Consider the following 22159-nt stretch of genomic DNA (forward strand, 5'->3'; position numbering starts at 1 on the left):
ATGGACTTTAAAAATAAACAGGAGGACAGGAAACGGGCTGACAGTGGTGACAAACGGGCAGAGGGCAGAGAGGCGAGCTGTGGCTGCCAGCCCCCCGGGAGGCGCATCTCTCCTGACCCCGAGGACGACTACGGGGCCCTATTGTCACAGTATAGCAGCACCCTGTACAGCGTGGCCATGGAGGCCGTGACGCAGAGCCTGCTCTCTGGCCGCGGCATCGGCTCCAGGAAGAAGTCCCCGGCTTGGAAGCATTTTTTCATCTCACCCCGGGATAGCACGAAGGCCATCTGTACATACTGTATGAAGGAGTTCAGCAGAGGCAAGAACGAGAAGGACCTGAGCACCAGCTGTCTGATGAGGCACGTGAGGCGGGCGCACCCCACCGTTCTCGTGGAGGAAAACAGCAGCGCGCCAGCCCCAGCCTCCCTCCCTGCCCCTCTGCCACGGCTCCTGCCACCACCCACTGACACCGGAGACCTGGGCACCATCCTGTCACCTGGCAAACTCGTCCCCAGAACAGCCTCTAAGAGCCCGTCTCCCCATCAGGTGACAGAGGAACCTGGCTCTGTGGTTTCTTCCGAAGAGGCCCCCTCCGATGTGTCAGTCTCTGAGAGGTACAGCAGGGATGAAGCCCTGGCGGGGCCGCCTCCCCAGCCCCCCAGCCTCCACTGCGACGAGCCTGCAGAGAACGGGGCTGAGAAAAACCTTGCCCTGCCCAGGAGTGCATCCGGGTCCAGGAGGAGGTCCGCTGTCTGGAAGCACTTCTACCTGTCACCCCTGGACAACTCCAAGGCCGTGTGCATCCACTGCATGAACGAGTTCAGCAGGGGGAAGAACGGGAAGGACCTGGGCACCAGCTGCCTCATTAGGCACATGTGGCGGGCACACCGCTCCATTGTGCTGCGGGAAAACGGCGGGGGCACTGGCGTGCCACCCCCCTACTCCGCACCCCCAACCCTGCTGCCCACCCCGCCGCCGCCCGACGGAGAGCCCAGCCCCGTGTCCTCGTCTCCAGGGAAGCCGGTCCAGGACTCCGCCTCCGCACCCTCCTCCCCCGACCGGCTGGCGGAGGACCCGCCGGCACACTGGAACCTCGGAGATGCGCCGGTGGAAGACGCGTGGGCGTTGTCGTCCTCCTCTGATGTGGGCGAGGCCTCATGGGCATCGTCTCCCGAGAAGCAGCCGAGCGACGCGCCCAGCCCTCGTCCACTCGAGTCCGGTGCCGTGTTCCAGCAGAACAAGAAGGTCATGAGGAGGCTGAAGTCGGAAGTCTGGCATCACTTCTCGCTGGCCCCCACGGACAGCCTCAAGGCTGTGTGCAGGCACTGTGGCTGCGTCATCAGCCGCGGGAAGAAGGGTGACGTGGGCACGAGCTGTTTGATGCGGCATCTCTACAGGCGCCACCCGGAGGTTGTTGGGAACCAGAAGGGCTTTCTGGGGGCCAGCTTGGCAAATTCGCCATACGCCACCTTGGCTTCTGCAGAAACTTCCTCCTCCAGATTAACTGACTTGCCGACCATGGTCACAAAAAACCATCAAGTTATGTTTCCCGTCAACAGCAAAAAGACCTCAAAGTTGTGGAATCATTTTTCTATCTGCTCCGCAGACCCCACGAAGGTCGTGTGCTTGCACTGTGGCCGGACGATCAGCAGGGGCAAGAAGCCGACAAACCTGGGCACCAGCTGTCTCCTGAGGCACCTGCAGAGGTTCCACGGCGGTGTGCTGAAGCCCGACGCCCCCCGGACGGCGCCACCCTCCCCTCCTGGTGCCCACGGGCCCCTGGGCTCAGAGTCGGCAGGCGCCTCCTCCTGCGATGACATCAACGAGAAGTTTTATGATTCGCATCCAGTTGCCAAAAAAATAACAAGTCTCATTGCTGAAATGATCGCACTTGACCTCCAGCCGTACTCGTTTGTGGACAACGTTGGCTTCAATAGGCTGCTCGGATACTTGAAACCTCAGTACTCTCTGCCCCCTCCGTCCTACTTCTCCAGGACGGCCATCCCAGGTATGTATGACAATGTGAAACACATCATCACGTCACATCTCCAGGAAGCCGAGAGTGGTGTGGTCCACTTCACGTCTGGAATATGGATGAGCAGCCAGACCCGGGAGTACCTGACCCTCACCGCCCACTGGGTCACCTTTGAGTCGTCAGCCCGGCCGCACTGTGAGGACCACCACTGCTCGGCGTTGCTGGACGTGTCGCAGGTGGACTGCGACTACAGCGGCAGCAGCATCCAGAAGCAGCTGGAGTGCTGGTGGGAGGCCTGGGTGACGTCAACTGGCCTGCAGGTGGGGATCACGGTCACCGACAACCCCAGCATAGGGAAAGCGCTGAATGAGGGGGCACGCTCGAGCGTGCAGTGCTTCAGTCACACGGTCAGCCTCATCGTCAGCGAGGCCATCAAGAGCCAGAGGCTGGTCCAGAACCTCCTCAGCACCGCACGGAAGATATGTGAACGGGTCCACCGGTCGCCCCGGGCGAAAGCTAAGCTGGCGGAGCTGCAGAAGGAGTACGAGCTGCCGCCCCACCACCTTCTCCAGGATGTCCCGTCCAAGTGGAACACGTCGTTTCACATGCTGGAGCGGCTTATCGAGCAGAAGAGGGCGGTGAACGAGCTGTCTGTCGAGTGTAACTTCCGGGAGCTCATCAGCTGCGACCAGTGGGAGGTGATGCAGTCCGTGTGCCATGCGCTGAAGCCCTTCGACGCCGCCAGGCGGGAGATGAGCGCCCACGTGTCCACACTCAGCCAGGTCATCCCCATGATCCACATCCTCAACAGGAGGGTGGAGATGCTGTTTGAGGAGACCATGGGCATCGACACTATGCTTAAGTCCCTCAGGGAGGCCATGGTGAGCCGCCTGTCTGCCACCCTCCACGACCCCAGGTACGTGCTGGCCACCCTGCTGGACCCGCGCTACAAAGCCTCCCTCTTCTCCGAGGAGGAGGCCGAGCAGTACAAGCAGGACTTAATCAGGGAACTAGAAACGCTGAATTCTACCTCAGAGCCTACGCCCGTCTCCAACGGATGTGACCCGGGCTCCCCACCGAGAGACTGTGCCGGGGAGGAGAGCCTGTGGTCACTCATGGCCAAGATGAAGAAGACCGAGCCCAGAGGGAGGACGAAGGTCCCGGAGGACATGGTGCTCGCATACCTGGAGGAGGAGGTGCTGGAGCATGGCTGCGACCCACTCGCCTACTGGAACCTGAAGAGGGCGGCCTGGCCGGGCCTCTCCACCTTGGCCGTGCGGTTTCTGGGCTGCCCCCCGAGCATTGTTCCCTCCGAAAGGCTGTTCAGCACACCCACTGAGAACGGCAGCTTTGGCCAGTCCAGGCTCATGATGGAACATTTCGAGAAACTTATTTTTCTGAAAGTGAATCTTCCCTTAATATGCTTCCAGTATTGAAGCTCACGGTGGAGCCACCAGATGAGAAACAGCATCTGTCCCGGGCTGGTGGCTCGCTGCGGTCGGGGCCCTGCGGGACAGCAGGCCGGGCGCTCAGGTCCACATCCACGGGAGGTTCCCGTCCCAGCCCTCGCCGTTATGTCCACATGTGCCTTACCCAGTCCTTCAGGCCAGGTACCACGGTGTGTTTTTTAAGAAGTCCAGTAGAAGCAGTCTGTCTTGTTAATTACGAAATACAATGATTAGGTTTTCATTCGTAACTGTAAAATGTTTTAAAAGTTGGGGGTTAGGAGTTTGTTTTACTAGAATGGCGGAGGAGATACAAGCAGTTTTATTCTGTAGGCTTTTTATTCGATTATGTAAAAACCACAAATCAGGTACTGTATTTTAGTTTAAAATTGCTTTAATTGCAACAAAACCGCTTTTGTGGCTGTCAGATAAAATCTGTATATAGGAGGTGGAGTTCAAGCCATCCTGACTGAGCAATTCCTGGCTGCGGGCTCTAAAGTACGTTCAGGGGACAGCGAGTATTCTGGGAGGTGACTGTTTACACAACAGAGACATGGCGTTCGAAGACAAGCCTGCACTCACACGTATCACGGAATGTCAGTCATGTAGGGTTCAGGGGAGAGAGCACTGCCGTTTTCAGGGGTTTGCCCTCCGTGCCACGTGGGCTGTTAGCTCGGACACATCCCCGCCGTTCACAGTGAGCGCCGGTGGTGCCCGCTGTGTAGCTGGTGCACAGCGTGACACGTTTACAGCATCCTGTTGATGGAATCTCCAAGCCTCTGACTCAGTGGCTCTACACCATGAAGCTATCTTGAAATTTGTGCACTGACCCCCAATTTGATCAAATTATGTATACAGTCCTTTTTAGAAGAGGTGGCTTATTAACAGGGAAGAAGATTGCTATAATACAGTTGTAAGAATAGCCTTAGGTGTTTAGATTTTCTTTTTGATAATAGGGAAGATTCAGCCATCAGTGGGATATTTTAGAATCCCAAGGACATCACAATGGAGTATCAGTCATCAGGTTTTTTTTAACAATAATACGTCTTCAAAGTTTTTGCCTCAGTGTCTAGAAAAGGGTTCATTTTCTTATTTCAAACCAGGTAAATATTCTGGGTGAAACAAGTCACTGATTTGCCTGTGACCTTCTAGAAAAGTTGTCGTTTTGTTAAAATACTGTACCTATTATTAATCTGAATTTGCATTGACTATGTTTTAGTGTATTTATAAATGGCGAACTCAGTTTCTGAAATTAAACTTTTTATTTGCAATTTTCTACTGCTGGAGGACACTGGCTTTTTATTCTTAGGATAATAAAACAGTCCTATTCTTGGGGTCCAACATACACAGAAACCACATTCATGCAGCCTTTGGATTTTCACCTTAGCCCCAGGTGGGACCCAGGGGAAGTGGAGGAGTAATTCTTACAACAGCATTTCTGATAGCGGCAGTGATGTATGAGAACTTTCTGGGTCTTTGTGTTCAGAGCGAGTGCTGTGCAGCCTGTGGTGCTGGAGGGGAAGAGCAGCCACTGTGGAAAAGAGTATGGAGGCTCCTCAAAAAATCACATGCTACTGTATGACCCAGCATCCCACTCCTGGATATTTTTCTGAAGAAGGCAAAAACACTAATTTGAAAAGATATATGTACCCCCATGTTCATAGCAACATTATTTATGATAGCAAGATATGGAAGCAACCAAAGTGTCCATCAACAGATGAATGGATAGAGAAGATATGGTGTATATATATATACAATGGAATATTACTTAGCCCTAAAAAACTTGCCATTTGCAACAAAATGGATAGATCTGGAGAGTGTTATGCTAAGTGAAATAAGTTGGACAGAGAGAGACAAATACCACATGATTTCACGCAAATGTGAAATCTAAAAACAAAATGAAACAGGAACACACTCATAGATACAGAGAATAAACTGGTAGTTTCCAGAATGGAGAGGATGAGGGATGAGTGAAACAGGTGAAGGAGAGGAAGAGGCACAAACTTCCATTGACAAAACGAGTCACCAGGTTGTAATGTACAGCATAGGGCATATAATCAGTAATATTGTAAAAGTTTTGTGTGGTGACAGATGGTAACTAGACTTACTGTGATCATATTTATAACGTATAAAAATACCGAATCACTGTGTGGTATACCTACATCGTATGTCAGGTATAGTTCAATTAAGAAAAATCCATTAGTGTCAGAATGAGAAAGGGTCTGGGAAGATGGCGGAGTCGGAGCACCGCAAGTCCCTGTCCCCTGCCGGAATCGGTCTGCCGTAACTGTCGGGAACTCTGGAGAATACAGAAGGCTTGTAACCCCCAGGGGAGACTTGCAGGGTGGCAGCGCCCCACACCCCAGCCCCAGCCACCTGGCAGGCAGCTGTGCATGGGTCCTGGAGCAGCTTGCACACAACTTGCAGGAGCCAGGGCGGGGAAGGAAAGGACCCTGTCCTCCAGATATTGGGGATCTGTACTCTGATAGCTCATCACTGCTTCTGATCTCACAGGTGCAGAGAAAGAGGCAGGCACCGTTGTACCTCCCCCTCCCCTGCACCCCGCACGCCCGCATTGTTGCAAGACCCTCTGCCTCTTCTGGAGCGTCTTCCAGGGGATTTAAAGGGCCAGAGCCCCCTTTTTTTAAATTATTTTTTATTTATTTACTTTTGGCTGCATTGGGTCTTCATTGTTGCGCGTGGGCTTTCTCTAGTTGCGGCGAGTGGGGGCTACCCTTTGTTGCGGTGCGTGGGCTTCTCATCGCAGTGGCTTCTCTTTTTGTGGAGCATGGGCTCTAGGCACACGGGATTCAGTAGTTGTGGTACATGGGCTCAGTAGTTGTGGCTCACAGGCTCTAGAGTACAGGCTCAGTAGTTGCGGTGCACGGGTTTAGTTGTTCTGCGGCATGTGGGATCTTCCCGGACCAGGATTCAAACCCATGTCCCCTGCATTGGCAGGTGGATTCCCAACCACTGTGCCACCAGGGAAGTCCCCAGAGCCCTTTTTTAATCCCCTGTATTTTTTGCTTTTCCCCTTTCAGGAGCCAGACATTAAAGACTAAGGACATATAAAAATAACTGCATATATGGGGAGAATTAGAATGTGACTACTTGTGCCCAGGGAACGGCTCAGAAAACACTTAAGAAGACATTAACTTTATGCCTCAAGCTGACCCTTGGCACAAAGACAATCAAAAACAAAACCTAGGGAAAGCACAAAGCCTAGGGAAGAGGAAGAATCTGATTCCCAGAGTCACCAAATTGTTAGATGAAAATGCCCAGTGCACAACAAAAAAATCGCAAGGCATACAAAGAAACAGGAAAGTGTGGTCAAAATACTTTTTACCCAAAGGAAAAAAATAATTCAAGAGTCTCTCCCTGAAAAAAGACCTGATGGTGGATATACTGGACAGAGACTTTAAAACAGCAGTCTTAAAGATGCTCAAAGAACTAAATAGGACATGGAGAAAGTCAAGAAAATAATGTATGAAAAAAGTGGAAATATCAATAAAGACATAGAAAACCTAAAAAACCAAAATGAAATTTGGAGCTGAAAAGCACAACTGAGATGGAAATTTCACTAGAAAGATTCAAAGGCAGATTTAAGCAGAATGAATAAAGAATCAGCAACTATGAATATAGTACAATGGAAATCATCAAGTTTGAGAAACAGAAAAACGATTGAAGAAAAGTGAACAGAGCTAAGAGATATGTGGGCACCACTAAGCAAGCCAACATATGTACTGTGGGAGTCCCAGAGGAAGAAGTTATGGGTGGGGGCAGAAAGAATATGTGAAGATATAATGGCCGATAACTTCCCAAACTTGATGAAAGACACAAATATAAACATCCAAGAAGCTCATGAACTTCAAGTAAGATGAACTCAAAGAGACCCACACTGAGACACTTTATATAATCAAACTGTCGAAAGGCAAAGAATCTTGAAAGCATCAAGAGAAGTGACTCACCACACACAAGGATCATCAATAAGATATTAGCAGATTTCTCACCAGAAACCTTGGAGCCCAGAAGACAATGGGCTGATATATTCAAAGTGCTAAGTGAAAAAAAATTTGTTGATCAGGAATTTTATATCTGGCTAAACTATCCTTCAAAAATGAGGGAGAGGGATTTCCCTGGCAGTCCAGTGGTTAAGACCCCACACTTCCACTGCAGGGGGCATGGGTTTGGTCCCTGGTCTGGGAACTAAGATCCTGTATTCCACGTGACGCAGCCAAAAAAAAAACGAGGGAGAAATTAAGACAATCCCAGATACGCAAAAGCTGAGGGCGTTAGTGACCACTAGACCTGCCCTGCAAGAAATGCTCAAGGGAGCCCTGCAGGTGAGATGAAGGGACATCAGACAGTGACTCAAAGCCATGTGAAGAAATAAAGTGTTCAGACAAGTAAATACATATGCAGCTATAAAACCCAGTATTATTGTGAAGATGTGTTGTAACTCCACTTCTGTTTTTTTTCCCCCATGTTTAAGAGACTAATACACTAAAAAAAAAAAAAGAATATATCTATATATATTCACACATATATATATACTTCCAGTTTTGATTTCTGCATGTGAGGAGCTTGGAAATTGTAACTCCATCCTAACAAGTAAAAAGTAGAACAGTCTGAAAAATCAAAAACTCTTCTTGGTGGACACAAGTCAAACTTGCACCCAAGACTGGGGAGACAGGCAAGTACAGTGAATCATGGTTTACCAGAGTAGAGGGTCAGGAGTGCAACCTGGCCTGGGAAACCAGTTCTGGGGCAGAAAAAGTTAAACTGCAGTTGATGGATTTCAGGAGACTCAAAATTGTCAGCAACTGTGAGAGTTAAAAACTATGGGGGGGCTTCCCTGGTGGTGCAGTAGTTGAGAGTCCGCCTACCGATGCAGGGGACACAGGTGCGTGCCCCAGTCCGGGAAGATCCCACATGTCACGGAGCAGCTGGGCCCGTGAGCCATGGCCGCTGAGCCTGCGTGTCCGGAGCCTGTGCTCCGCAACGGGAGAGGCCACAACAGTGAGAGGCCCACGTACCGCAAAAAAGAAAACAACTGTGGGGGACCCAGTCATATGGGAGCCCACACAATACTGTGAGATTTACTCCTGGAGCATGAGCAGGTTCCCAAGTAAATATCAGAGCAAAGTCCCCTCAAGCTTTCTGCAGGGGGAGGGAAGGAACCATTTTCTAATGGGACAGAGTACTCTGCTCTCCTTAACAAGGCTGCTCTCAAGGAAAACTTGTTAACCAGAGCCTGACCTGCTGGGGTGTTGTCAGAGCCTAACTGACCAGGGGAAGGGAAATGCCCAGCTCCAGCCTCCTCTGGGCAGCCTGTCCCAACCAAGGGGAGAAAAATGACTGAGAAACACTTGTGAAGTTCACAGTCCAGAGGCACAGGCTGAGTAAAAGAACTGAGGCCTGATCACAGGACCATAGAAGGCTTCCCCTCTCCCACACCTCACCTCCACATTATTAAGGCCTACTTATAGTTCCTTTCACCCAGTACATCATGTCTGGCTATCAGGAAAAAATTACAAGGCAAATTACACAGTTAAAAGGCAAAAAAACACAATTTGAAGAGACAGAGCAAGGTTCAGAACCAGATATGGCAGAGATGTTGGAATTACCAGACTGGGAATTTAAAACCATTATGTTTAATATGCTGAGGGCTCTCATGGATAAAGTAGATGACATGTAAGAACAGATGGGCAATGCAAGCGGAGAGATGGAAATGCTAAGAAAGAACCAAAAAGAAATGCTAGACATAAAAAACGCCGTAGCAGATATGAAGACTGCCTTTGATGGGCTTATTAGCAGACTGGATAACACTGAGGAAAGAATCTCTGAACTGGAGGATGTCTCAATAGAATCCTCGAAAAGCAAAAAGCAGGGAGAACAAAGACTGCAAAAACAATGTCCAAGATCTATGGGACAATTACATAAGGTGTAACTTGTATAATAGGAATATTGGAAGGAACGAAAGAGGAAGAAACAAGATTTAAAATAACGACTGACAATTTCCGCAACTGAAATGTCAGACACCAAAACAGGAAGCTCAGAGAACATCAAGCTGGATAAATGCCAATAAATAAATAAAACAAAAAATCTACACCTTTACATATCATTTTTAAACTAAAGAAAATCAAAGACAAAAACCTCAAAGAAACCAGCAGGGATCTGTCAGCAGAAACTCTACAAGCCAGAAGGAAGTGGCAGGACATATTTAAAGTGATGAAGGAGAAAAACCTGCAACCAAGATTACTCTGCCCAGCAAGGATCTCATTCGGATTTGATGGAGAAATTAAAACCTTCACAGACAAGCAAAAGCTGAGAGAGTTCAGCACCACCAAACCAGCCTTACAACAAATGCTAAAGGAACTTCTCTAGGCAAGTAACACAACAGAAGGAAAATACCTACAATAACAAACCCAAAACAATTAAGAAAATGGGAATAGGAACATATGTATTGATAATTACCTTAAATGTAAGTGGACTAAATGCTCCCACCAAAAGACACAGATTGGCTGAATGGATACAAAAACAAGACCCATATATATGCTGTCTACCAGAGACCCACTTCAGACCTGGAGACACATACAGATTGAAAGTAAAGGGATGGAAAAAGATAGTCCATGCAAATGGAAATCAAAAGAAAGCTGGAGTAGCAATTCTCCTATCAGACAAAATAGACTTTAAAATAAAGACTATTAGAAGAGACAAAGAAGGACACTACATAATCAAGGGATTGATCCAAGAAGAAGATATGTAAATATTTATGCACCCAACATAGGAGCACCTCAGTACATAAGGCAAATACTAACAGCCATAAAAGGGGAAATCGACAGTAACACACTCATAGTAGGGGACTTCAACACCCCACTTTCACCAATGGACAGATCATCCAAAATGAAAATAAATAAGGAAACACAAGCTTTAAATGATACATTAAACAAGAGGGACTTAATTGATATTTATAGGACATTCCATCCAAAAACAACAGAATACACATTTTCACAAGTGCTCATGGAACATTCTCCAGGATAGATCATATCTTGGGTCACAAATCAAGCCTTGGTAAATTTAAGAAAATTGAAATTGTATCAAGTATCTTTTCTGACCACAAGGCTATGAGACTAGATATCAATTACAGGAAAAGATCTGTAAAAAATAGAAACACATGGAGGCTAAACAATACACTACTTAATAACGAAGTGATCACTGAAGAAATCAAAGAGGAAATTAAAAAATACCTAGAAACAAATGACAATGGAGACACGACGACCCAAAACCTATGGGACGCAGCAAAAGCAGTTGTAAGGGGGAAATTTATAGCAATACAATCCCACCTTAAGAAACAGGAAACATCTCGAGTAAACCACCTGACCCTGCACTTAAAGCAATTAGAGAAAGAAGAACAAAAAACCCCCAAAGTTAGCAGAAGGAAAGAAATCATAAAGATCAGATCAGAAATAAATGAAAAAGAAATGAAGGAAACGATAGCAAAGATCAATAAAACTAAAAGCTGGTTCTTTGAGAAGATAAAATTGATAAACCATTAGCCAGACTCATCAAGAAAAAAAGGGAGAAGACTCAAATCAATAGAATTAGAAATGGAAAAGGAGAAGTAACAACTGACACTGCAGAAATACAAAAGATCATGAGAGATTACTACAAGCAACTGTATGCCAATAAAGTGGACAACCTGGAAGAAATGGACAAATTCTTAGAAATGCACAACCTGCCAAGACTGAATCAGGAAGAAATAGAAAATATGAATAGACCAATCACAAGCACTGAAATTGAAACTGTGATTAAAAATCTTCCAACAAACAAAAGCCCAGGACAAGATGGCTTCACAGGCGAATTCTATCAAACATTTAGAGAAGAGCTAACACCTATCCTTCTCAAACTCTTCCAAAATATAGCAGAGGGAGGAACACTCCCAAACTCATTCTACGAGGCCACCATCACCTTGATACCAAAACCAGACAAGGATGTCACAAAGAAAGAAAACTACAGGCCAATATCACTGATGAACATAGATGCAAAAATCCTCAACAAAATACTAGCAAACAGAATCCAACAGCACATTAAAAGGATCATACACCATGATCAAGTGGGGTTTATTCCAGGAATGCAAGGATTCTTCAATATACGCAAATCAATCAATGCGATACATCATATTAACAAATTGAAGGAGGAAAACCATATGATCATCTCAATAGATGCAGAAAAAGCTTCCGGCAAAATTCAACACCCATTTATGATAAAAACCCTGCAGAAAGTAGGCATAGAGGGAACTTTCCTCAACATAATAAAGGCCATATATGACAAACCCACAGCCAACATCGTCCTCAATGGTGAAAAACTGAAAGCATTTCCACTAAGATCAGGAACAAGACAAGGCTGCCTACTCTCACCACTCTTATTCAACATAGTTTTGGAAGTTTTAGCCACAGCAATCAGAGAAGAAAAGGCAATAAAAGGAATCCAAATTGGAAAAGAAGAAGTAAAGCTGTCACTGTTTGCAGATGACATGATACTATACATAGAGAGTCCTAAAGATGCTACCAGAAAACTACTAGAGCTAATCAATGAATTTGGTAAAGTAGCAGGATACAAAATTAATGCACAGAAATCTCTGGCATTCCTGTACACTAATGATGAAAAATCTGAAAGTGAAATCAAGAAAACACTCCCATTTACCATTGCAACAAAAAGAATAAAATATCTAGGAATAAACCTACCTAAGGAGACAAAAGACCTGTATGCAGAAAATTACAACACACTGATGAAACAAATTAAAGATGATACAAATAGATGGAGAGATATACCATGTTCCTGGATTGGAAGAATCAACATTGTGAAAATGGCTCTACTACCCAAAGCAATCTACAGATTCAATGCAATCCCTATCAAACTACCACTGGCATTTTTCACAGAACTAGAACAAAAAATTTCAAAATTTGTTTGGAAAAACAAAAGACCTCGAATAGCCAAAGCAATCTTGAGAACGAAAAATGGAGCTGGAGGAATCAGGCTCCCTGACTTCAGACTATACTACAAAGCTACAGTAATCAAGACAGTGTGGTACTGGCACAAAAACAGAAAGATAGATCAATGGAACAGGCTAGAAAGCCCAGAGATAAACCCACGCACATGTGGTCACCTTATCTTTGATAAAGGAGGCAGGAATGTACAGTGGAGAAAGGACAGCCTCTTCAATAAGTGGTGCTGGGGAAACTGGACAGGGACATGTAAAAGTATGAGATTACATCACTCCCTAACACCATACACAAAAATAAGCTCAAAATGGATTAAAGACCTAAATGTAAGGCCAGAAACTATCAAACTCTTGGAGGAAAACATAGGCAGAACACTCTATAACATAAACCACATCAAGATCCTTTTGGACCCACCTCCTAGAGAAACGGAAATAAAAACAAAAATAAACAAATGGGACCTAATGAAACTTCAAAGCTTTTGCACAGCAAAGGAAACCATAAACAAGACCAAAAGACAACCCTCAGAATGGGAGAAAATATTTGCAAATGAAGCAACTGACAGGGGATTAATCTCCAAAATTTATAAGCAGCTCATGCAGCTCTAATAGCAAAAAAACAAACAATCCAATCCAAAAATGGGCAGAAGACCTAAATAGACATTTCTTCAAAGAAGATATACAGACTGCCAACAAACACATGAAAGAATGCTCAACATCATTAATCATTAGAGAAATGCAAATCAAAACTACAATGAGATATCATCCCACACCAGTCAGAATGGCCATCATCAAAAGATCTAGAAACAATAAATGCTGGAGAGGGTGTGGAAAAAAGGGAACACTCTTGCACTGCTGGTGGTAAAGTGAATGGTACAGCCACTATGGAGAACAGTATGGAGGTTCCTTAAAAATCTACAAATAGAACTACCATATGACCCAGCAATCCCACTACTAGGCATATACCCTGAGAAAACCATAATTCAGAAAGAGACGTGTACCAAAATGTTCACTGCAGCTCTATTCACAAAAGCCCAGAGATGGAAACAACCTAAGTGTCCATCATCGGCTGAATGGATAAAGAAGATGTGGCACATATATACAATGGAATATTACTCAGCCATAAAAAGAAACGAAATTGAGCTATTTGTAATGAGGTGGATAGACCTAGAGTCTGTCATACAGAGTGAAGTAAGTCAGAAAGAGAAAGACAAATACCATATGCTAACACATATATATGGAATTTAAGAAAAAAATATGTCATGAAGAAACTAGGGGTAAAACAGGAATAAAGACACAGACCTACTTGAGAATGGACTTGAGGATATGGGGAGGGGGAAGGGTAAGATGTGACAAAGCGAGAGAGAGGCATGGACATATATACACTGCCAAACGTAAGGTAGATAGATAGTGGGAAGCAGCTGCATAGCACAGGGATCTCGGCTCGGTGCTTTGTGATCGCCTGGAGGGGTGGGATAGGGAGGGTGGGATGGAGGGAGACACAAGAGGGAAGGGATATGGGAACAGATGTGTATGTATAACTGATTCATTTGTTATAAAGCAGAAACTAATTTAAAAAATTTAAAAAATTTAAAAAGAAACCAGTAGGGTTGAGGGGGGGAATACCTTACCTACAAAATAACAAAGATAAGAATTACAACTGACTTCTCAGAAATCGCGCAAGCAAGAAGGAAGTGGACTGAAATATGTAAAGTGTTGAGAGAAAAACCCCACCAACTTAGAATTCTATACCCTTTGAAATTATTCTTAAAAATGAAAGAGAAATAAAGACCTTCTCAGAAAAACAAAAGTCAGGGAATCTGTGGCCAGTAGACTGCCTGGCAGGAAATGTTAAAGGAAGTTCTTTAGAGAGAAGGAAAATGATACAGGTCAGAAACTTGGATCTACATAAAATAAGGAAGAGCTCAAAGAAGGAATAAATTAATTTTTAAATTCTTAATCTAGGAATTAAATTTGTTCAAAATAGTAATACTAACAATGTATTCAATTCTGTATGCTTATACATGTATGAATATATATGAGTGTACATTATATATATGTATATGTGTGTGTATGTGTGTGTATGTGTGTTTGTGTGTAGCTTCTGTGTAAGTGAAATGAGTGCCAACAATGATACAAGTGATCAGAAGGAGGAACTGTAAGTCTGCACATTAGACAGGAAGTGGCATAGTATTGGCTTGGCCAAAAAGTTCCTTCGGGTTTTTCCGTGCATATTTTTGGCCAACCCAATAATTTGAAAATTGAGTTGGATTAGCTGTAAATATATAATACATTGCAAACTCTAGGGCAACCACTAAGAAAAAAAAGTACAGAAGCAGTATAACCCATATGCTAAAAAGAAGAGAAAATGGAATCATATAAAATGCTCAGTTAAAAGATTGTCAGAGTAGATTAAAAAAACATGACCCAACTATATGTTATCTACAAGAAATCCACTTCAAATATAAAGACCAATATAGATTAAAAGTAAACGGATGGAGGAAAGTATACCATGATAACACTAGTCAATAGAAAGCAGGAGTAGCCATATTTCAGACAGCAGACTTCCAAACAAGGAAAGTTATCAGAGATAAATAAGGGTATTATATAATGATAAAGGGGTCAATTCTCCAAGAAGACATAATAATCCTTAATGTATATGTGCCTTAACAGTGTGTCAAACTATATGAGGCAAAAACTAATAGAGTTACAAAGAGAAATAGATGAATCACTATCATAATTGGAGACTTCAACAACCCTCTCTCAGAAAGGGTCAGATCCTGCAGACAGAAAATTAGTAAAGACATAGTTGAACTCAACAACACCATCAGTCAATTGGACATCTACAGACTACTTTGTCCAACAGCAATAGAATACACAATCTCCAGCTTGTATGGAACATTCACCAAGATACATCACATTCTCGCCATAAAACATACCTTAACAGATTTAAAAGAATAAAATTCATACAATGTCAGCTCTCAGACCACGATGGAATTAAACTAGAAATCAGTAACAGAAAGATAACTGGAGAATACATGGAGATTAAAAACATCACACTTCTAAATAACACATGGGTCAAAGAAGAGATTTCAAGAGAAATTTTAAAATAATTATAACTAAATGAAAAACACAAATTACCAAAACTTGTGGGATGCAGTGAAAGCCATGCTTAGAGGAAAATTTAATGCATATATTACATTACAGCATTCAATGCAGATATTACAAAAGAAGAAAGATGTAAAATCAGTAATCTAAGTTTCCACCTTAAGGAACTAGTAGTCCAGCATAAGCAGAAGAAAAGAAATAATAAGAATCGGAGTGGAAATCAATTAATTTGAAAACAGGAAATGAATAGAGAATATCAATGAAACCAAAAGCTGGTTCTTTGAAAAGATTAATAAAATTGATAAGCTTCTACTCAGACTAAGAAAAAAAGAGAAATTATGCTAATTACTAACAACAGAAATGAAAGGAGTCATCATGACATCCCATGGACATTAAAAAGATAATAAAAGAATACTGTGAACAACTCCGTGAACACAAATTTGATAACCTTGATAAAATGGGCCAATTTCTTGAAAGACACAATCAGCCAAAAGTCACACAAGAAGTAGACTATCTGAATAGGTCTATATCAATTAAAGCAATTGAATCAAGAATTAATAACCTTCCAAAACAGAAAGCACCAGGGCCAGTTGAGTTCACTGGTGAATTGTATCAAACATTTAAGGAGAAATTATACAAATTCTCTACAACCTCTTCCAGAGGATAGAAGCAAAGGGAATACTTCCTAACTCTTTCTATGAGGCCAGTATTACCCTAATATCAAAACCAGACAAAAATATTACAAGAAAAGAAAACCACAGGCCCATATCCCTTAAAGAAACTATAAAACTCCTTGAAGATTACATAGGAGAAAACCTAGATGACCTTGGGTGTGATGATGACTTTTTAGATACAACATCAAAGGCATGATCCATGAAAGAATCAATAGCTAGACTTTGTTAAAATTAGAAACTTCTGTTGACAGTGTCAAGAGAATGAGAAGACAAGCCACAGACTGGGAGAAAACATTTGCAAAAGACACATCTGATAAAGGACTATCATTCAAAATATATGAAGAACTCTTAAAACTCAACAATAAGGGGGCTTCCCTGGTGGCACAGTGGTTGAGAGGCTGCCTGCCGATGCAGGGGACACGGGTTCGTGCCCCAGTCCAGGAAGATCCCACATTCCACGGAGTGGCTAGGCCCATGAGACATGGCCGCTGAGCCTGCGCGTCCAGAGCCTGTGCTCCGCAACGGGAGAGGCCACAACAGTGAGAGGCCTGCGTACCGCAAAAAAAAAAAAAAAAACTCAACAATAAGAAAGCAAGCAACCTGACTGAAAAAAGGGCTTAAAAAGGCAGGGAGACTGCTTCACCAAAGAAGACTCTTCATCAAAGAAGACATATAGATGCCAAGTAATAATATGAAAAGATGCTCCTCGTCATACATCATCAGCAAAATGCAAATTAAAGCAAGACACCACTACACACCTATGAGAATGGCCAAAATCCAGAATACTGACAACACCAAATGCTGACGAGGATGTGGAGCAACAGGAACTCTCACCGTTGCTGCTGAGAATGCAACACGGTGCAGCCACTTGGGATGACACTTTGGTGGATTCTTACAAAAAACTAGGCATACTCTTACCATACGATCCAGCAATCATGCTCCTCAGTATTTACCCAAAGGAGTTGGAAACTTACATTCACACAAAAACCTGCACACGTTTACAGCAGCTTTATTCATAATTGCCAAAACTTAAAATGTGGAAGTTCAGTTTGTGGCTTCAAATCTCAGAGGCCAAGATGTACCTTTAATAAGGTACGTTTGGAAAAAGATACAATTAGGCCTACCCCTCATACTGCACACAAAAGTAAACTCCAGGGACTTCCCTGTGGTCCAGTGGCTAAGACTCTATGCTCCCACTGCAGGGGGCCCAGTTTCGATCCCTGGTCAGGGAGCTAGATCCCACATGCCGCAACTAAAGATCTCACATGCCGCAACTAAAGATCCCGTGTGCCACAACTAAGACTGGGTGCAGCCAAATAAACAAATAAATAAATATTCTTTTTTTTTTAAGTAAACTCCAACTGGAGCAGCAGGTCTACATGCAAAAATGAAAATATACAAGTAATGAAAGAAGGCAGAGCTGAGCTCCTGAGTGTGGGGAAGCTTCCCAACTAGGAGCAGGTAAAGAAAAGACTGATAAACATGAAAACATACAATTGACAAAAATTCTGCATGGGAAAAGGACTTCAGAAGCAGATTCAAAAGACAAATGACAGATGGGGAGAAATTATTTGCAATATATATTGGATATAAAAGGCAAGTACCCCTATTAATTGAAGAATTTTTATAAAGTGAGGGGGAGATGACCAAAAATACAATGGAAAATGGACAAAAGCTACAAACAAGTTACAAAGACAGATGGCCCTTAAACCTATGAAGACATTCAGCTCCACTCATAGGGAAATGAAGATTAAAACTATACTGAGATGCTACTGCTTACCCATCAGACTGGCAGATTGAAAAAGGTTAACATATTCTGTGGGCCCTGTGGAAATGGGAAATGGTACCACCCTTGTGGAGGGGAATTTGGCAATACCTAGCAAAACTACCACGCATTTACCCTTGGCCTAGCATTCCCACTTCCAGGAATTTGCCCTAAAGATATACCTCAAACAATTTGAAAATACAAATACATAAGGTTATTCTTTGTAGCATTATTTGCAGTTGCAAAATATGGGCAACCACCTAAATGCCCACATGCAGGAGATTGACTGAATACATTAGTGCACATCCATATAATGAAGTACTGTGGTTCCAAAAGATGAGAGAAATCCCTGTGAATAGATGGAGTGATTTCTAGGAGACCTCCAGGAGATGTGAAAAAAACAAAGAGCACATGGAATGCCACTGCCTTTCGGGAAGAACGAAGGGGAATAAAGAATATGTGTATTTGCTGGTATTTACAAAAAGAAACACATGAAGGAAAAACGAGAAAACAATGACATTTGCTACAAAAAACGGGGAGGAGTTATGGGAGGGAGGGAGCAACTTCCCTGAGCATGCCTTCAGGAAGAGTTCGGACGTCTAGAAGAGTGTGTGGTCACGTTCTACCAATTAAACAGGAGGGGGAATCGGATCCTAGGGCTGAAAATAAATGAAAAGTGAATCAAAAGAAAAAAGTAACAAACTGAGATGGGTAATCCAAGGAATTTATAAATGCAGTATTGACAGTCGTGGGCAAGGGAGCAAAGTGCATGAATCCAGACGTCTTGTTTGTATGGCAAAGGGATCCCGAAACTATTTATCATCTTGAGCAATCACAGTTGACCCTTGAACACCACAGGTTCAAACTGCACGGTCCACTCATACGTGGATTTTTTTCAATATATTGGAAAAGTTTTTGGAGACTTTCGACAGCTTCAAAAAACTCACAGATGAACCATGTAGCCTACAAATATTGAAAAAATTAAAAAGGTGTGTCATGAATGCATAAAACATATGTAGATGTTAGTCTGTTTTATCATTTACTACCATAAAACATACATGAATTTATGATATAAAGCTAAAATGTATCAAACCTGAGGCACAGGACTTCCCTGGTGGCTCAGTGGTTAAGAATCCGCCTGCCAATGCAGGGGACATGGGTTCAATCCCTGGTCTGGGAATATCCCTTATGCTGTGGAGCAACTAAGCCCGTGCCCCACAACTACTGGCCCATGTGCCACAACTACTGAAGCCCGCGTGCCTAGAGCCCGTGCTCTGCAACAAGCCACTGCAATGAGAAGCCCGCACACTGCAACAAAGAGGAGCCCCCGCTCGCCACAATTAGAGAAAGCCCGCACACAGCAATGAAGACCCAATGCAGCCAAAAATAAATAAATAAATTTATTTAAAAAAAAAAAACCTGAGGCACACAACACATGGCTCCATTTGAAGTGCAGAGAAAGGAAGCAAACGTAAAGATGCCATATGAAGTCCTCACTGCATGAATTAACTGTAGCACCTACAGTAATAATGCTGCAGCCAACCCTGCTGCTGCTTCCGGAGCACGTGTTCCCCGCATCCGCCTAGAACGCCGTGTGCGCTCACCCCCTCTGGAGCAGGTGGTCTCTCCAGTAAACCGCAATCTCTTGTGGTTCTTGCGGATTTTTTCATTGTATTTAGTGCAACACCATGAACCTTGACCACCACCACGGGACCCACGAAGTGCCCTGGCAATGCTGCAAGCACTCCCAAGACGCAGAGAAAAGGCAAGATGTGAAGAGAAAAAGATGAATGGCTTGATGTGCATTGCAGAGTGAGGTCTGCAGCTGCGGCTGCCGCCACTTCAAGATGAATGTAAAAAAGAAAAGGGAATCCATGAAGCTGGCACTGCAGCTACACCAGCAGGCAGAAAACCTTGCACTTCTTGTGAAACACCTTTTTATTTTTATTTGAAAAAGCAGCTTTTAGGCGGGCGCAGGATTGCCATAAGAAAGGTGCACCTATATAGAATCTAATAATGATTCGAGAAAAAGCAAAGTCATCATACGACAACTTAAAGCGAAAGGGAGGCGAAGGTTGTAAAGCTGGAGAATTGAATGCCAGCAAAGGATAGTTTGATGATTTTAGAAAGAGATTTGGCTTTTAAAATGTCAAGATAGGGCTTCCCTGGTGGCACAGTGGTTGACAGTCCGCCTGCCAATGCAGGGGACACGGGTTCGTGCCCCAGTCCGGGAAGATCCCACATACCGCGGAGCGGCTGGGCCCGTGAGCCATGGCCACTGAGACTGCGCGTCTGGAGCCTGTGCTCCGCAAGGGGAGAGGCCACAACAGTGAGAGGCCTGCGTACTGCAAAAAAAAAAAAGTCAAGATAATGGGAGAGGCAGCGCAGACAAGTTCTCAGACGCTGTTAAGAAAATCACTGGGGAGAAAGGACATCTGCCTGAACAAGTTTTTAATACAGATGAAACTGCCCTATTCTGGGAAAAAATGCCACAAAGGACATTCATCAGTAAGGAGAAGCAAGCAGCAGGATTTAAGGCAGGAAGGAATGGGCTGTCTCTATCATCCTGCACAAATGCGGTCGGGTTTATGGCCAGGACTGTGCTCATCTGTAAAGCTGCTGACCCCCAGCCTTGCAGGGAGAAGATGAACAGCAGCTGCCAGTCTTTTGATTGGACATCAAAAGGGCCTGGGCAACTAGAACACTTTTTCTGGATTGGTTCCATCGATTCCTTGTCCCTGAATTCAGGGAGCACCTTGTCAGGAAGGGACTGCCTTTTACAGTTCTTTTGATACTAGGCAACGCACCCGCCTGCCCAGAACCCCATGAGTTCAACACCGAAGGCGCTGAAGTGCTGAAGTGGTCTGCTTGCCCCCAGACACAATGTCTCTATACAGTCTCTAGGTCAGGGGGCCATAGGACCTTTAAGGCTCATGACACACGACACTATATAGAAAGGATCATCAACGCTGTGGAAGAGAACCCTGATACAGAGAACGTCGTGAAAGTCTGAGAGTCGGGGAGGATCATACCACTGAGGATGCCATCGTTGTTAAAAAAAAAAAAAAAAAAAAAACAGCCGTGAGAGCCATCAAGTCCAAAACAATACATTCCTGCTGGAGAAAACTGTCCAGATGATGTGCATGACTTCACAGGATTTACGACAGACTCAATCAAGGAAATCATGGGGGACTTCCCTGGTGGCGCAGTGGTTAAGAATCCGCCTGCCAGTGAAGGGGACACGGGTTCGAGCCCTGTTCCGGGAAGATCCCACAGGCCGCGGAGCAACTAAGCCCGTGCACCACAACTACTGAGCCTGCGCTGTAGAGCCCGCAAGCCACAACTACTGAGCCCACATGGCACAACTACTGAAGCCCACACACCTAGAGCCCACGTTCCGCAACAAGAAGCCGCTGCAATGAGAAGCCCACGCACCGCAACTAGAGAAACCCCACGCACAGCAACAAAGACCCAACACAGCCAAAAATAAATAAATAAATAAAAATAAATCAAGGAAATCATGAAAGAGATTGTGGGTTTGGCAAATAAAGTGGGCGGGGGGGGTGAATGGTTCTGAGATATGGGTCTTCAAGAAATTCAAGGACTGGGACTTCCCTGGTGGTCCAGTGGTTAGGACTCCGAGCTTCCACTACAAGGGGCCTGGGTTCGATCCCTGGTTGGGGAGCTAAGATTCCACAAGCCACGTGGCGCAGTCTAAAAAAAAAAAAAAAAATTCAAGGGCTACTAGTCAGCACACTGGAGGAGCCCACAGAAGACGACCTGATGGAGGTAGATGAGGGCTCCTGAGCCAGAGGCAGACGATGAGACAGGCGCAGAAGCAGCAGCGCCAGGAAACAAACTGACATCAGACAGCCTGGCAGAATGGTTCCAATGAGTCAAGACGACTTTTGACTTGTTCTACAATATGGATCCTTGGGCTTCCCTGGTGGCGCAGTGGTTGAGAGTCCGCCTGCCGATGCAGGGGATACGGGTTCGTGCCCCGGTCCGGGAAGATCCCACGTGCCACGGAGCGGCTGGGCCCGTGAGCCATGGCCGCTGAGCCTGTGCGTCCGGAGCCTGTGCTCCGCAATGGGAGAGGCCACAACAGTGAGAGGTCCGCGTACCATAAAAAAAAAAAAAAAAAAAAGAAAGTGTGTACAATATGGATCCTTATGATACGGGTACTGAAGC

The 22159-nt window shown here is 44.6% G+C and overlaps 1 protein-coding gene across 1 annotated transcript in view; it reads left to right on the plus strand.

Annotated features, from left to right (window-relative positions):
- Nucleotides 1-22159, plus strand: part of ZBED4 (zinc finger BED-type containing 4) — a gene marked incomplete at both ends in the record, with an annotated part of 25248 nt that continues 3089 nt past the window's right edge. Inside the window, one exon of the mRNA XM_079714917.1 lies at nucleotides 1-3378. Within this exon, the coding sequence (XP_079571043.1) occupies nucleotides 1-3378 (3378 nt within the window). The remainder of the gene's footprint in view (nucleotides 3379-22159) is intronic.

The sequence above is a fragment of the Hyperoodon ampullatus genome (genome assembly GCF_949752795.1).
Source record: "Hyperoodon ampullatus genome assembly, chromosome: 11".
NCBI classification, from domain to species: domain Eukaryota; kingdom Metazoa; phylum Chordata; class Mammalia; order Artiodactyla; family Ziphiidae; genus Hyperoodon; species Hyperoodon ampullatus.